The sequence below is a fragment of the Microcebus murinus genome, chromosome 5 (assembly GCF_040939455.1).
Source record: "Microcebus murinus isolate Inina chromosome 5, M.murinus_Inina_mat1.0, whole genome shotgun sequence".
NCBI classification, from domain to species: domain Eukaryota; kingdom Metazoa; phylum Chordata; class Mammalia; order Primates; family Cheirogaleidae; genus Microcebus; species Microcebus murinus.
This window is the reverse complement of record NC_134108.1, coordinates 48,397,810-48,414,778: the sequence shown is the minus strand read 5'-3', so window position 1 is coordinate 48,414,778 and position 16,969 is coordinate 48,397,810. Positions and strand designations below refer to the sequence as shown.

Below are 16,969 nucleotides of genomic sequence, written 5' to 3'. Positions count from 1 at the left end.
TGGCTTGCAGAACATCACTCTCTCCTAGTTCTGCTTGTACTTCCCTGCTGGCCCACCTGCCTCACTGCTGGCACTTCCTAAAGGCCTCTGCTGCACACCCTGCCCTGGTGATTTCATCTACTCCCCTGGCTCTGATTCCTAAGTATGTGCTATTAACTACTCTTTCACCCTCTGGCCCTAGTTGCTCTTCTCCACTCTAATGTCCTGCAGAGCTGCAATCTTTCATTGCTGTTGTAATGGGTATTAATTTTGAATACATTTTCCCTTTTTTCCCCTTAGTCCAGGGATAGTACAAGCTCATTGGAAAATGTCCCAACCTATTTCCCTCTCTTCTAAAGCCGCTCTCTCCCTAGTATTTCCTGATTGGCTAGCAACATTACCTGAACTTTAATACAATCCTCCTCCAACACCCTTCCATCCTGCATACTGGTCATCAAATTATGTTATTTAAAAATGCCTCCCAAATATGTCTTCATCATTTCTTCCTCACTTTTCCTGCTTTCACTCAAGCCTTCACCATTTCTTACATCATTCATCCCAACAGCCTCCCAGCTGGTCTTCCTAACCTCACACCAGTACACCTCCCACACTTTCTAGAAATAAAACAATCCCAAGCATGGTTTTGGCTCTTGTTTCCTTTATCTATCCTACACATCTGCCACATTGATCTCCCCACAATTCCCTGAACATGCCAGGCTCTCTCATGACACAAAGCTATTCCTTCCCCTTGGAAACCTTTCTCCATCTGGCAACTTCATTAAGCTCTTAAAACCCATGTCAAATGTGAAGTCTTTTCCGATCATCCCCTGGGGTCTCATGGCAGAAATTAAAAGACAGTGTGACATAGTATTAGGCACACTGGCCTGGGCTCAAAGCCCAGCTCCATTCCTTACTTTCCAAGTGCACTTTCCATGCTTCCTTTTCCTCATTGGTAAAAAACAGGACCAGTAGTGCCTACCTCATAAACTTCTTTAAATAATTAAATGAGATATTAATAATACACACAAGACATTTAGAATATTGCACTGTAAATTGTCCATAAATGTGAGTCATTATTTTAAAAGCATTTATCACTTTTTTTTTAGATACAAAGTTGCCCAGACTGGACTGCAGTGGGGCAGGATCATAGTTCACTGTAACCTCGAACTGCTAGGCATAAGGGATCCTCTCACCTCAACTACCTGAGTAGCCAGGACTACAGGTGCATGCCACCACACCTAGCTAATTTTTTAATTTTTTTGTAGAGGCTAGATCTGGCTATGTTCCCAGGCTGGTTTTGAACTCCTAGCCTCAAGTGATCCTCCCATCTTGGCCTCCCAAAGTACTGGGGTTACAGGCATGAGCCACTGTGCCCAGCCTCATTGAAATTATCCGTTTAAAAGTCTATCTTCTCCACTCTTAGCTCGTTAAGGATAGGATCAGATCTCATTTCTTTTTTAAAATAATATATGATATATACATAAGAATGTATAAAATATATGTAGTTTGAAGAATAATAAAGAATGAAACACATAGAAATCACAACCCAAGGCAAGAAAGAGATCATTGCCAGCCTCCCAACAGTTTCTCATGCCTCTCTTTATGAATACAAACCTCTTGCTCCCTTCAAGGAAGAACCATTAACCTAATTTTGGTGATAAACAATCCCTTGCTTTTCATTCCATTTTACCTCTTTCATTATATAAGCAACTCTAAACAATATAGGCTATTGTATATAAGCAATATAGGTTAGTTTTGCTATACCAGAATAATAGCATGTATACTATTACTGACTTGCTTCTTTCAGCAAACATTATGTTTAGGAGATTCAACTATGTTGTTTCATGTAGGTGTGGTTCATTCCTTTTCATGGCCACATACTCTACTACAAGAATATACTACAGTACATGTGTCCTTGATATGGCTAGAGGACATTTGGGTTGTTTGCAGTGCAGAGCTGTTAGGACCAATGCAGTAGGAACATTCTTATGCATGCGCCCATGTGGACCAATGCAAGCGCATGTCCAGGGAATATACCCTAGAGCATGTGGGCTGTGCAAATCACCAACTTCTCTATATAATACCAAATTGCTTTTCAAGGTTTTCCCAATCTGCATTCACACCAGCAGGATGAGAGATCCTATTATTCCATATGCTTACCAATACTTATTACAAGACTTTTTATTTTTGACAATCAGTCAAAAATGAATGATGGGATTATATATCATTGACACTCTTTTTATCTTTTCATTAGCCATTTGGAGTTTCTTTTCTATGAAGTGACTTCAAATCTTTTTCCTATTTTTTCTATTGACTTGTCTTTTTCCTTTGACTATTCTGGACACTAGTCCTTTAATTATACTTGAAGCAAATATTCTCTCTCTCTCTCTCTCTGTACATATATATATATATATATATATATATATCATCTTTCTTCTTTTAATGGTGTTTGATGGAAATACATTCTTCTAATGAAGTCAAATTTATCCATCTTTTCCTTCATGGTTAGTGCTTTTGTGTCTTTTAAAAAATGTCTTCCATTCCTTCCCATTAAATTCTAAAAATACTCTCCTATATTATCTTCCTAAAGTCATATAGTTTTGCTTTTCACATATGTACCTTTAATCCTTCTGGAACAGATTTTGTACTGTAAGGTGTGAGGAAGGGAATTCAATTATATTTTCTTCTGTATGGTTAGACATCTGTCCCAGTACCATTTATTGATCCTCATCCCACTAATGTGCAATGCCTTGTTTGTTCTGTACTTAGGCTTATGAATGCACAAGTCTATTTCTGGATCCTCTAAGGCTGCAGTCCCCAACACCCAGGCCACAGACCAGTACCAGTCCGTGACCTGTTAGGAACTAGGCTGCACTGCGGGAGGTGAGCAAAGCTTCATCTGTATTTACAGCCACTCTCCATTGCTCACTATCCCCCAACCCCCAATCCAGTCTGTGGAAAAACTGTCTTCCATAAAACAGTCTCTGAAGCCAAAAAGGTTGGGGACCACTGCTCTAAGGGACCATTAATCTTTTTGTCTAATAATATATCCATTGACTTTAATGATTTGACTTGTAAAGTTTGTAATTTTCTCCATAGAAGGATTACTCACTTTTTGTTATATTTATTCATATATATTTCATATTTTAGGCTTCTGAAATAGTATTTTAAAAATTTTATGTTTGCTACTGATATATAGAGATATGATTAATTTTGATATATTGATAATACATCCAGGAACATTATTAAATGCTCACTAATTCTAATCTTCAGGACATTTTTCATACAGAATTGTAACGACTATACACAATGACTTGTAAACATAGTTTGGTTATTTGTGCCTGATAATTCCAGTATTTGAAGTCTTTGTACATAGGTCTGCTCCTGCTCCCTATTGCTTCTGTTGATTCTCACTCATGGTGCCTTTTAATCATGTGTTTTATGTGTTTTGGTTTTGACTAAGCTACTTATTAACCTTGAAAAGGAATTTATGAGAATCCTCTCAGGCCTAGGATGATGCTAAATGAAGAGTGTTAAATTTGATTTTACTCTGCTTTTAAGTTAATAAGTTAATCTGTTGCTGTTTAATGGATGCAGGCAGAAAATACAGGACTCCTGGGTCAGAGACAAAAAACTTCGTTACTTCATTAGCAAGCAGTAGAGTGTCAGCATCTTTGTGTCAGTTCCCCTTATCTCCAAGCCCCACAATGGACCCACATGACACCTCACATGTAGTGGGTTGCATTAGAGAAGAGGAACACTGGACTTGGTGAATCCACCACTTTTATAGCAGCAGTTAGCAAGCTTGCTCTTTGTGGCAGATAAAGGACATTACCTCGTCATATTAGTTCATTTTGTGTTGCTATAAAAGAATACCTGAGACTGGGTAATTTATAAAGAAAAGAGGTTTATTTAGCTTACAGTTCTTCAGGCTGAGAAGTTCAAAGGCATGGCCTTGGCTTCTGGTGAAGGCTTTCATGCTGCATCACAACGTGGTGAAGAAGGTCAAAGAGGAAGCAGATACATGCAAAGAAAGAGAAAACTGAGGGGCATCCTGGTTTGTAACAATCCACTCCCATGAGAACTAATCCAGTCTTGTGAGAGCAAGAAATCACTGCCATGAGAACAGCAACAAAGGATTCATGAGGGACCTGTCCCCATACCAGAAATACCTCCCACTAGGCCCCACCTCCCAACACTGCCACACTGGTGATCAAATTTCAACGTAAGCTTTGGTGGGGACAAGGATGCCATATTCAAACCATAGCACTCATATTAGCTACATAAACAACTCTGAGAAATGGCCCATGTAAAAGAGGAGTCAAGGACTTGCAGTCTTGGCACACTTGGTAAAATGTGTAGAAGAATACAAGAGATCCAAAGAGGACTGTCTCTATTGATGACAACTTCCTCTGAGAGAATACTAATTTTCTTCTTCCAAGGGTCTAAAGACACTAAGAGTCTGGAACCATGTTAAAACTGATTTCTTAGTGTGAGGTTTTTTTTTTTGGAGCTCCCAAGTGATGTTAATTTGAGCTATACAGTCAATTGAGTACTGGCTTGTGGTTACAACTTCTCAAGGACTTTTAAAGATATAAACCTCTGAATCTAGCAAAGTGGTGGGTACACAGTAAGTGTTCAATGTTTTTATAAGTACACTAGGTTTAAACATGAAAGAACTAAACTTTCTTTCAGTTAACATATTTTGTACTTTGATTTCTTTTTTTAAGCATTTTTGATATCCCACTTTTGTCATATAGAAAATGTATTTCAGTACATTTAGTATATGTAGTTGTAAATATTTTTAGTTTCAATTGTCAAGCACTAAACACATTTCAACAGACAAAGCTCAAGTGACAGTTTGTGTAATAGCTTGCTGAACGAAAACAGTCATACCTAGCACCTATGAATGTACTATGAGAAGTATGGCCCTAGTCACAACAAAGCCCTATGATTTGTCTTTGGCCATGTCTGTGAGCCCCATTAGACTCGTGTACAGAGAGGACAGGAATTTTTGACCTAAGCTATTATCTTTAGGTCTCCAGTGCCCAGCATATGTCTGTAAAATTCACAACTATGGAAATCAAATAAGTTCATCTCTGTGCTTAAGCGTAGGTACTTAAAGTTACTTAAAGTACTTAAATTGAACTTTGCTTTAAGAATTATATATCCATTTTAATGTAAATTTTAAAAAATGTGGTTGTGCTATGGTTTGAATTATGATGTCCTCTCCAAAATTCATGCTGAACGTTAATCTCAGTGCAACAGTATTAAGAGGTGTGGCTTTTGAGAGGTGACTAGAGCAGAGCCCTCAGCACCATTACAAAAGGGGTCAAGGTTAAAAGAAGTGCTCTCATGCCCTTCCATCCCTTCTGTCATGTGAGGACACTGCATGCGTCCCCTCCAGAGGATACAGCAACAATGAGCCATCTTGGAAGCTGACAGAAGCCATCACCAGACACCAATCCTGACAGCACCTTGATCTTGGACTTCTCAGCCTCCAAAACCACGAGAAATAAATTTTTATTGTTTATAAATTACCTAGTCTGTGGTATCGTGTTATTACAGCACAAAGAGACTAAGATAGGCTATTATATTAAGCCCACAATTTCATAAATAGCACTGCTTAGAACCAGTCTATCACTCTTAAAAAGCAAGTCTAAATGTTACAGCTCTTTTAGAATTTGTCTAGATGGTTTTCTGGTCCTTGCCAGGAGACCCCCCCCCCCAAAAAAAAAAAAGGAAAAGGAAAAGCAAGTCTATTTAAAGAAAAGAAAATATTCAAAGTAATAACCAGCATCTATTAAGTAGTTATATGGCCATGGTACTTTTTCTATAATAATTTTGCAACAACCCTTTGAGATGTGTGATATTATTTTCATCACCAGCTTATAAACAAAGATTCTGAAACACAGGTAAGTTAGGTAATTTGTCCAGCATCTACAGCTAATAAGTGGTATATCTAGGATTTGAACGCATCCTCTTATCATATTATTTTGCATCCCTAAATGATAGATCAGCAAAAAGATGGATATTTAGATAGGAGGTATGAAAATGACTGAAGTTTTAGACATAATTTCCTGTCTCCTAAGAAAACCAGTTAGGAAAATGAACCCTACACACTGATGCAACAATTCTAAATATTTCATTTTACCTGTCAGAAATGTAGCCAAAAACTGCTGCTCCTATCAGGACCCCAACCATAAATAGGGGCTGGACCAGTGCTGCGAACCATTTTCGATCACAGACCAGATTCCACTCGGTCACCACGGTGCTTTTCCACTTTCTCTGGTCATATATGTAGCCATCCATACAAGAATATTTTGTCTTACTGCCACTGTATTCATAATTCAAACTCGACATGTTCTCCCTCTTCATCCTGTTACACATTGAGAGCTCCCAGATTTCACCATCTTGCAGTTGCACTATAATGTGATCTTTCGGGCCTAGAGGCACCAGTGACCAGGTGTCCTCCAACCTCCAATGAGAGAAATTCTGGAAAAGAACCCGACTCACATTGCCTGGGGGTTTGCAGGTATGATCTGGGGTAAGTACCAAGAACACAGAAGCCAAGTAGTGGATACCACAAGCAATGTTCTGGAAGGCACATATGAAATAGATCATTATCTGGAATCTGCAAAGAGAAGAAAAGCTAGTTATTATATCTGGCTGTAGGTTGAAAAAAAGCATAAGCAAATATGAAGGGCCTCCATCATGTTTACCTTAATATATATACCATAGATAAATACAGAAATAACTATAGATATGTTTGTATCTATGAATTTGTGTTTGTGTGTGTGTGCATGCATATGTGTATGAAACCTAGCTCTGTCTACTAAGAAGGCCTAGAAACAATAACAGACAACCCAATAGCAACAAGCACACTCTCTGCCCAGATTTTGCTTTCTAAATACCATTCTCCAATAAAAGGAGCCAGGAAAAATGGCTGATTCTAAGACTAGGAGAGGGAAGATACAAGATAAGCCTAGAGTATCTTGTAGTATCACAAAGTAAGGAAGTGCTCAAAAAACAAAAGGATAAGGGTATGTCAAAGGGACCCAAGAACCAATCTGAAAGAGCTCCCAACAGCCAAAGCTGAAACAATTTGAGCAACAAAATAAGTAGTCCCCAAGTATAAATATAGTATGTCCCAAAGAATAAAATAAATATACATTAATCCACACTGTGATGGTTAATTTTATGTGTCTAATTTAATTGGATTAGGGGAGGCCCAGATAGCTAGTACATTATTTCTGGATGTGTTCTCTAAGATGTGTGTGGAAGAGATGAGCATATAAATTAGTAGACTGAGTAAAGAAGATCACCCTTTCCAAAGGGAACAGGCATCATCCAAGCACTGATGGCCTGAGTAGATCAAAAAGATGGAGGAAGGGCAAATTCACTCTCTGCTTGAGCTGGGACATGCATCTTTCCTGCTGTTACACATTGGAAGTCCTGGGTTTTCAGATACAGACTGAGAGTCACACCACAGCCCCCCGATTCTCAGGACTTTGGACTGGGAATGAATCACACCACTGGCTTTCCTGGTTCTCCAGCTTGCAGACAACAGATCATGGGACTTCTCATAACCATGTGAGCCAATTCCTATAATAAATCATTTGGCCTGTTTCTTTGAAAAACCTTAATCAATATAGATTTTGGTACCAAGAGTGGTTCTACAGGAGGAGAATTTTAAAGATGAGTTTTCTAAATTGGTTCTAGGGCTTCTAGAACTGGCACTCTAATTTGATTAGATTTAAAGATGCTAATGACTCTGGTTTCCAGCAGTAAATAGAGCACTGATGGTCCATGGCATGAACTGTTTATAGAGATATGCAAAATATCTGCATTGGATGCTTCTAGTCAACCACTTAGAAGAAGCAAAGAGCTAAGTGACTATATATAATACTTTTGAACATTTTTTGAAAACTAAAGAATATAATGATGTTAGTTGGTTGCTCACAACATCCCTGGACAAAGTTGTAAAATAAGGGATTTGAATTCCCAGCGTAAGAGCTGCACAAATGACCTAAGAGCTTCTGGTGTGCCCTGGAGGAGAGCTTTATCTACTATAGCCACAGGGCTGAAATTGCTGAAAATTGAACACAGAAAAACCTCATCCTGCAATTGAATGAATTACAATACCCAGTGGGCCTCTTTGAGTTTTGGAGGTAATATATTCTTCATTTGGGTGTGTTACTCTGGCCCATTTACTGAGCAGCCCAAAAAGCTGCTAGTTTTAAGCAAGGCCCAGAGCAAGAAAAAGCTTTGCAACAGATTCAAGCTGCTGTGCAAACACACTTAAGCTATATGATCCAGCAGATCCAATGGTGCTTGAAATGTCAGAGGCAGATAGGGATACTGTTTGGAGCCTTTGGCAGGCCCTTATAGGCGAATCACAGCATAGGCCTTTAGGATTTTGGAGCAAGGCCTGGCTATCACCCTCAGATAACTACTCTCCTTTTGAGACATTCTTGGCCTGCTAGTGGGTGTTAGTGGAGTGTAAACCCTTGACCATGGGCTACCAAGTTACCATGCAACCTGAGATGCCCATCATAAACTGGGTGTTATCTGACCCACCAAGCCATAAAGTTGGGGCATGCACAGCAACATTCCATCATCAAATGGTAAGTGTTATATATGTGATCAGGCCCAAGCAGTCCCTGAAGACACAAGTAAGTTATAAGAAGTGGCTCAAATGCCTATGGTCCCCAGTCCTGCCCCACTGCCTTTTCTCCCTCAGCCTCTGCTATGGCCTCTCTCTCCTATGGCCTCATGAGGAGTCCCCAGTGATCATACAGAAGAAAAGACTTGGGCCTGGTTTATAGATGGTTCTGTATGATATGCAGGCAGCATCCAAAAGTGGGTAGCCAGAGCACCACAACCTTTCTCTGGGACATCCCTAAAAAACAGTGGTGAAGAGAACTCTTCCCAGCAGGCAGAACTTCAAGCAGTACACCTGGTTGCTCATGTCGTTTGGAAGGAGAAATGGCTAGATATGCAATTATTCAAGGGTACTTCAAAAGTTCATGAGACATGCATGTTATAAAAAATGCATAGATTTCAAATTTTTTGGCACCAAAATAAATTCACACTAACTTGTTATAATAAATCTGAACAGGATCTACTTTGAGGCTCTAACAATGATAAAACATCAGTTCAAAAAGAGCCTCTTTCAGACCTATATAAATTCTACTAAAATTGAAGCAAGAACAAACATCAAATTCATGGTGAAACTTGAGTGGAAGAATGATGAAATCATTGACACTTTGTGAAAAGTTTATGGGGGTAGCACCTCAAAGAAATCAGCAATTTATAAATGGATAAAGATGGGAAGAGATGATGTTGAAGATGAAGCCCGTAAGAGCAGACCATCCACATCATTTTATGAGGAAAAAATTCACCTTGTTTATATCCTAACTGAAGAAGAAAATTAACAGCAGAAACAACAGCCAGCACCACAGACATCTCAATTGGTCCAGCTTACACAATTCTGACTGAAAAATTAAAGTCAAGCAAACTTCCCATTTGATGGGTGCCAAAACCATTACATGCAGATCAGCTGCAGACAAGAGCAGAGCTTTTGATAGAAATTTTAAACAAGTGGGATCAACAACCTGAAGCATTTCTTGAAAGAACTGCAAGAAGAGATGAAACATGGCTTTACCAGTGAGATCCTGAAGACAAAGCACAAAGCAATGGCCACCCAGAGATGGAAATGGTCCAGGCAAAGTCAAAGTGGACTGCTCAAGAGCAAAGGTCATGGCAACAATTTTGGGGGATGCTCAAGGCATTTTGCTTGTTGACTTTCTAAAGGGCCAAAGAATGATAATATCTGCTTATTATACGATGTTTTGAGAGAGTTATCCAAAGCTTTAGCAGAACAACCCCAAGGAAAGCTTCACCAGAGAGTTCTTCTCCACCATGAAAACACTCCTGCTCATTCCTCTCATCAAACAAGGGCAATTTTACAAGAGTTTTGATGAGAAATCATTTGGCATTCACCTTACAGTCCTGATTTGGCTCCTTCTGCCTTCTTTTTCTTCCTAATATGCTTCCTTGTAGTCCAACTTCTTATGTGCCTGTTATATTTCCCTAATAAGATTGTAAGCAGGCCAAGTGCAATGGATGATGCCTGTAATCCCAGCACATTGGGAGGCTGAGTTGGGAGGATTGCTTGAGGCCAAGATTTGAGATCAGCCTGGGCAAATGAGCAAGACCCCCATCTCTACAAAATGTTAAAAAATTAGCCAGGAATAGGGGCCTATGCCTTTGGTACCAGCTCCTAGGATTTGTGCATGCTGCTGGCTGGGAAAAGTCCCTAACTGCAAATTCCTGCCATTGTGGGTTAGGTTCTAAGTGCTCATTGGTCTCCTCCTTTTTGCCCCCCTCCTCTTTTCCTGTGGTTAACGCTGCCCACCTACACCTGCCCTAATAATAGCAACTGTGGTTCAGTCACTTAGTATCTCCCGCACCAGTGGATGTATAATGTCAGTGAATACCTCTGGATGAAAATGAATAGCCCTGAAGTTGACACATACTCAGTACCCTGGTGAGAAGAGAGATTCAATAGGCCAGTGTATCCAAAAAATTTTGCCTGGATTCCCCAACAACAACAAAAAATGAACTTGTCTATGTGTGTGCAGACACATAAAATGAACATACACATACACACACACACACACACACACACACACATCATATGATGCTAAATTCACATATTATGCATACTAAAATATAAACTTCCAGATGTATATATTTACTTCTACACATGCATTTATACATAAAATGGGTGTTTTTTATGGCACTCCAAAGGATCATCTTTGCCCTCCACTGGGGTGAACACACCCCACTTTGGAGATTATCTCAAGTGGCAATGCTTGGCAAAGTCACAGAAGTGATGCTGTGAAGTTATCAACCTAGTTAACTCCCCAGGTCCGTACAGATAACTGCCAAGCTGGTATGCGGCCACCATTCCTCACTTCTTATAGAACCTCATACAGAGAAATAATAAGTAAAATGGCATCAATTTCAAGAGTCATGTCTATCAGGACACCACAGGCTGCTCATGTTGGCCACAGTTTCAAATTTGAATTCCAAATCTAGCACTCCCTCGGTTGCTAGACCAGAGAAGAAAAACACTCAGGCAGAAAGTAAATAGTTTTCTTCTAGCTACACAATGAGAGGGAGAACACACAGATTACTATTTTCAGAGTCTCTTTGAGATGAGCAGCGAAGAGAAGAGCTTGGAGCCTTGATGCTTGAGTCCTTGGGGCTAATGGCCCCAGCTCTATTTTTCCTGAAAAGATGCCCCTGTCATAAGAAAAATGATCAGAAATCAGCCTCAGTCCATCCACACAGAGAGGGTAGACAGGACAGCAGACTAAGAAGGTATGCCTGTGTTGCTGTGCCTCAAAAGACCCTAGGGGTTAAAATCATGGCTTGAACGAGTGGTGCTGACACCTCACCCCTGCAGGTTAGAGCCCCAAGCACTGGCTGCCAGGTCACTACAGAGTCCCGGAGTCTCAGTGCTCCTGGGACCTTATGGGGTGAGCACCTGGCATGGCTGGTTGGGTCACCTGTCCCCAGACAACAGGCTTGCCCAGTCAGGAGGTATTTCTTCTTTTCCTGGCATTTGCTCAGGGAGTATTTTCCAGCCTGGAGGAATAATCACTAGCAAGACTCTCTGATAGAGATTCTTCGACCCCACAATTCCATCCAAACAATTCTGCTTCTGTCTTGCAGACTCTAGATGGGCCTCGTCTTATACAGTGGAGGTTATTTCTCCTCTCCCCCACTCCATTTATATCCATTGCCTGTGCTGAATATAATAGCTTATTCAGCACTGCCCTGGCTTTAAAGTTAAAACACTTTCACTCTCATTATCTCATTTAATCATTTCAACATACTTCAAAGTTTGTGGGCTAGCTGAACTTTACTGATCAAAAAATCTTTGCTTAGCAAATCACTGATATAAGTGGAGAGCTAATCTTACTTGAGAAAATATTCATATTTACCAATTGTTTGTAAAATCAAGCACCTAAGTATCTCTACTTTGCTATAAGATATTAGACTAATGAGCATTACTGTCTGCCCTCAATAATAATAAAACTTGAGTTCCCTAAAAGTAACTAATAGTCAACATCATAAAGATATCAACTCTCCCAAAGTTAATTTATAAATTTAATTTGCAGCATTGTCTATAACTGCAAAACACAGGAAACTTAAATGTCTGTCAGCAGGAGATTGGTTAAAGAAATTATGGTAAAAGTATAAATACTGCCTGGAGATGCCAGCAGGAAAGGGCAACATGGAGTTTGTCACTAACGGAGAACCCTTGGGGTCTAAAACAGATTGAGAGTCGCCCTGTCCAGATCACTGCAGTGTTATCTGTGGTGAGCTAGACACTGTTAATAAAGGCCGTGGGTGTCAGGTCCTCTTGAAACCAAATCCTGTTTGGGGGCTTAAGCGGCATCCTATAATAACAATCCCATAAGAATAGGACTGGAAATGTAACACAAATATATATATGACACATATAATTCTTTGACTCCAACCCCCAAAGTTCAACTCACCAAACTACCACACAGTCCCTGCAAACAGTAGACGTGTTTTGCTTGTGTAAAGTTGACCTGGCACATTTGGGTTTGTTGCCTAACTATTCTCATCGCCTAAAGCGCTCCACCCCTAAAAAATTCACATTCTGCATTCTGATCATGACCTTCCACTCTCTTACTTCCCATATCCTTCCCACAGACCCCACTGCCAGCACCATCCAGGTGTCCAGTCTTTGGATCCTACCAGTTACTCTAGTTTATTGCTGCCTTCCTGGCCTCAGTTCCTTCCCCAGCCACTGACCCTACAGTTGTTACTAGAACTATTCTCTCGTGCATATGCACACACGCATGCATGCACACACACACACACACACACACACACACACACACACACCCCAACAGAGCACCCAGCCTGGCAGGCCTCTGAAGCTAGGATTTGTCTTTTCTGCCTCACCCCTAGCGACTGTGATTTTTAGGATCTCTAAGTGGGGTCTAGGACTCTACAAATCTAAAAACCTTCCTAGGATTGCATTATGAAAGAAGATTGAAGCTGGCAGACAGGTAGCAGGCCATGTCATAACTTCTTTAGTTGTTTTATACTTAGATTTCCTACCACATTATGGAGTGGGAGAGTGGAATCCCTACTCCAGTCAAAAGTAGGCTGTCAAAAGAGTCAGTAACACACCCAAGTTTCAGAGGTGAAACACAAGAGCAAATTTAAATCATTGCTCTAAAAAGAAAAAATTCCATTATGGCTACTACTTGGGCTGAGGGCTCCCTGGAGCAGGGACAGTTTACTTCCAGATGGTTTCAATGCATTGTATTCTGCAACTTTCTGCTTCACACCCCACCCCTTTAAGAAACACACTTTGGAAGAAGAACTAGGAAAATCTCTCTTTTGCCTTCCTCAGACCTGTCCTTATTTTGGGGCTATTTTGGTCATTGTCACTGTGACAGGCAGCAGCCTCTGAGATGCCATTGTCCTTCAGCTCACTCACAGACCTATAAACACAAACACATTCACACAGACATACACATACACACATCTTGCACCTCTTTACCGATGCTGGTAAAATATATCTTCTGCTGCATTCTTTACATTTCTAACACCATGTTGTAACATTCAAGGTTCCCAGCCAAAAATTGTATCCATTTCATGCATTTATAAAGAGACCAACAGCAGTTATTCCAAATCTTTTGCACATTCCACAAATACCCTGTTTCATTTTTTTTTCTAGTGTAGTAAGAGGGAGAATATTTTATTCACCGAATCTTCCTTAACATGCTACACTTGTTCAGGAACCAATATTTTTAAAGCTGTTCCAGGTAGAGCCCTTAGCAGGTGTGTAAGTGAAACGCACCAGATAAAGACTGTGCTGTCCAGCATGAGAAACTTGCCTGGCCAAGTCCTGGGGTTGTTACCTAACTGTGCTCAGGAGAACATCATGGTTAAGAGTGTGGGCTATAGAAGTGAGGGACATCCAATGGCATTCAGTTCTGCCCTGCTATTACTAGATTTGTGACTTAGGCAGAAGTCCTGGTCTCATCTGTAAAATGAGGGTGATACAACCAATTTCATAGGGCTGTAGAGAAGACTAAAGGAGGCAACATGTCTCAAGAACTTGTGACAGAACCAGGCATCACTCAGCCTTCAATAATGCAGGTAGCTGGAGGAAGCAGGGGAGAGCTGGAAACTCCTGCCCTCCTCCCTCCGCCCAGTGCTTCCTTTCTGCAGACGCTGAGAATCACGACCAACATTCGCCACTCTCCTGCCTTAAGAACAGCACCACATCATCTCTTCACTAAGCCAGGGAGGAAGGTAAGGCAGGAATTATTATGGTTCCCATTTTATGGATAGCAAACTGTGACACAAGGCATCCCTGGAATCCCTTTAGAAGTGGCAGGCCAGGATTCAGACGTAGCTCCAAATCTCTGGCCATCATATTGTACGGCCCCACACCCAGCTGCCTCTGCTCTCAAAACTGAGGAGCATTTGAGTCTTGAATGAATGAATGAACAATTTTTTAAAAGATTTTTAATCAATTTAACAAATGAAAAGAGGGTGTACAAAGATTAAACCTAGGTTCCACCATGCAGTGGCTGTGGGTTCTTGGCCCTACCAGCCTCAGTTTCCCAATCACTAAAATAAGGATTCGAACACCTCTTTTGCAGGGGTCCTGTGCACATCAAATGAAGAACTGTGCGTAAGTAGCCGGCATAGCGCACCGGGCACATACTAGGTTTCTGTAAACTGGAACAAACTAACGCTTGTCCCGGGGAATACCGGTCAGGCAGAGCGGAGACCCTACTTCGCGAGGCGGGGCCCGGGATGTGAAAGAGGAGACGGTTTGGCGGATTAGAGAAGCAGGCGGCTAGGAACAGGCACTCGTGTGATCCGTCTGGGCTCCTACAGCAGAGCCACCTGGTTCGGGCTCCCTGGGAGAGCGCGCTCCAGGTGCCCCTCCCGCCCCGTAGGAGGCTCGCCGGGCGGATCCCGCACCCACCGCGCCCTCGACGAGCTGCAGCGCCTCTTTGCTCGCGACAGGGAAGGTCCCGCTGCCAGAGTCCAGGCTCCGGGCCCGGGCTAGGCATCTAGACACAGGTCTCCCGACTTCCCTAGGGAAGGAGGGAGTGGAGTTGTTTCAGGATCGCGAGCGCTGCGCGAGAACCCCCACGGCAACGGAAAGAAACAGACCCCACCGGCGCCTCCATCCGCGTGGCTCCTGATCACCCTCCCCGCCCCCAGCTCCCTACCTGCCGAAGTGCCCCACGTGATCAAAAATCAGCTCGAAGTTGCGGTACCCCATGGTGCGGCAGTGCACTAGGCGCCGAGTTCGCCAAGCGCCCGGGGCAGAGGGCAGAGCGCTCCGCCCCGCCCCGCGAGGAGGGCACCGGGGCCGCCCCGAACCACCCCCACCCGGCCAGCGGCGCCCCGGGGTGCCCGCCCGCCCGGGCTTCCTGTGGCCCCGCGCGTCAAAGGGCTCGGGCAGCGCGCGTGGCCAGAATCCGTTCCTCCCTCAGATGCTCAGTCCCTCTGTCTTCCCGGGCATCTTTGTCTTCTCCCCGCCGCCACGGCCTCTTCCCTAGCGCGCTGGGGTCCCCAGAACCTGCTGTCACACATGTGCCCTCACCTCCAGATCCGCAGCTTACCCTGGCCTCCCTTGCTGCCCCGTCTGACCCCTGGCACGGTGCTGCGCCGTCGCCACCCTCGAGGGAAGCCCCAGGGCCTCGGGAAAGGTTGTCACGCGACAGCCCAGGGTGCAGAGGCCTGGCTGGGTCTCGCTACAAGAACATACTGTCTTCAGAATGACACGGCTTACAACCAGTGGCTCTCAAACTTTCGTGCCTAAGAATCTACTGCAGTACTTGGTTTTAAATGATTCGGCCTGCCTGGAATGGATCCAGGAATCTGATTTTTAATAAGCAGACCAAGCCATACTTTGCAGTGGTCCGAGCTTTGGCACATACCCAACCCAGGCAAGGGGTAACATTTTGACGGAAGGCAGTGGGTGAACGAACTTTTGGGAAGAGAGATCTAATGGCCAGTCCCCAGCGCTGGAGCAGAAAAGCCATTCTCCATTCTGTCCGCGGCGAGGTGCCCTCCCCTAGTCTTAAGGTCTCCAACCCCCTGCAGTCGCTGTTAGGGATCGGCTGCAGAGCCCCGCTCCGTACCCACCTCGCCCGTGGAAAAATTGTCTTCCTGGGAAAGTGGGGGGGGGGCACAGCATGAGATGAGCATCCAGTGAACAAGGGAAGCTTCATTTGTATTTACAGCCGCTCCCCATCACTTGCATCACTGCCTGCGCTTCCCTCCCCACAACTCACATACCACCATCAGTGGAAAAACTGTCTTCCATGATACCAGTCCCTCATGCAAAAATGTTTGGGGACCGCTGCTCTAGTCAGCCTGGCCGTCACTGGTCTCAATGTCAGTGTGCACTCTATTCTATATGCACTAGACTCTGAGCTCCTAGAGGATAGGGTTGCATTTGCTTGGTCACTTCTGTAGCTTCAGTCGCATAGCAAAAGCCCTTCCCTTTTCCTTTCTCCACCTCTTCCTTAAAATCTGAGCACAAATACTACTTTCTCAGAGAATTCCAACAGTTTGAGGGCCAGAGTAGGGATCCACTTAGAGCAGAGCATAGAGTGGATTCCGATGACTTTGAGAAGTGGCAGGATTTTGCAAGAATTTTACTTTAATCAAAGAGAAAATAGCTCTATTTTTTTTTTTTTTTGAGACAGAGTCTCACTCTGTTGCCCAGGCTAGAGTGTCATGGCATCAGCCTAGCTCACCTAGCAACCTCAGACTCCTGGGCTTAAGCAAACCTCCTGCCTCAGTGTCCCGAGTAGCTGGGACTACAGGCATGTGCCACCATGCCTGGTTGATTTTTCTATATATTTTTAGTTGTCCAGCTAATTTCTATTTTTAGTAA

General features: G+C 42.8%; 1 protein-coding gene and 1 non-coding gene across 2 annotated transcripts in view; one reads left to right on the top strand and one right to left on the bottom strand.

The window, feature by feature from the left end:
- The window catches only part of SLC22A16 (solute carrier family 22 member 16), a 35,174-nt gene extending 19,701 nt beyond the window's left edge, over positions 1–15,473 (bottom strand). The window contains exons 1-2 of the mRNA XM_012753282.3: positions 15,291–15,473; positions 6,134–6,613 (exon numbers count right to left, since the gene is read on the bottom strand). Coding sequence (XP_012608736.1) covers positions 6,134–6,613; positions 15,291–15,343 — 533 coding nt within the window. The 5' untranslated portion in view covers positions 15,344–15,473. The remainder of the gene's footprint in view (positions 1–6,133; positions 6,614–15,290) is intronic.
- LOC142871253 (U7 small nuclear RNA) lies at positions 5,641–5,702 on the top strand. The gene has a single exon (XR_012919507.1). It is a non-coding gene; the product is annotated as a U7 small nuclear RNA (small nuclear RNA).
- Positions 15,474–16,969: the final 1,496 nt, after the last annotated feature.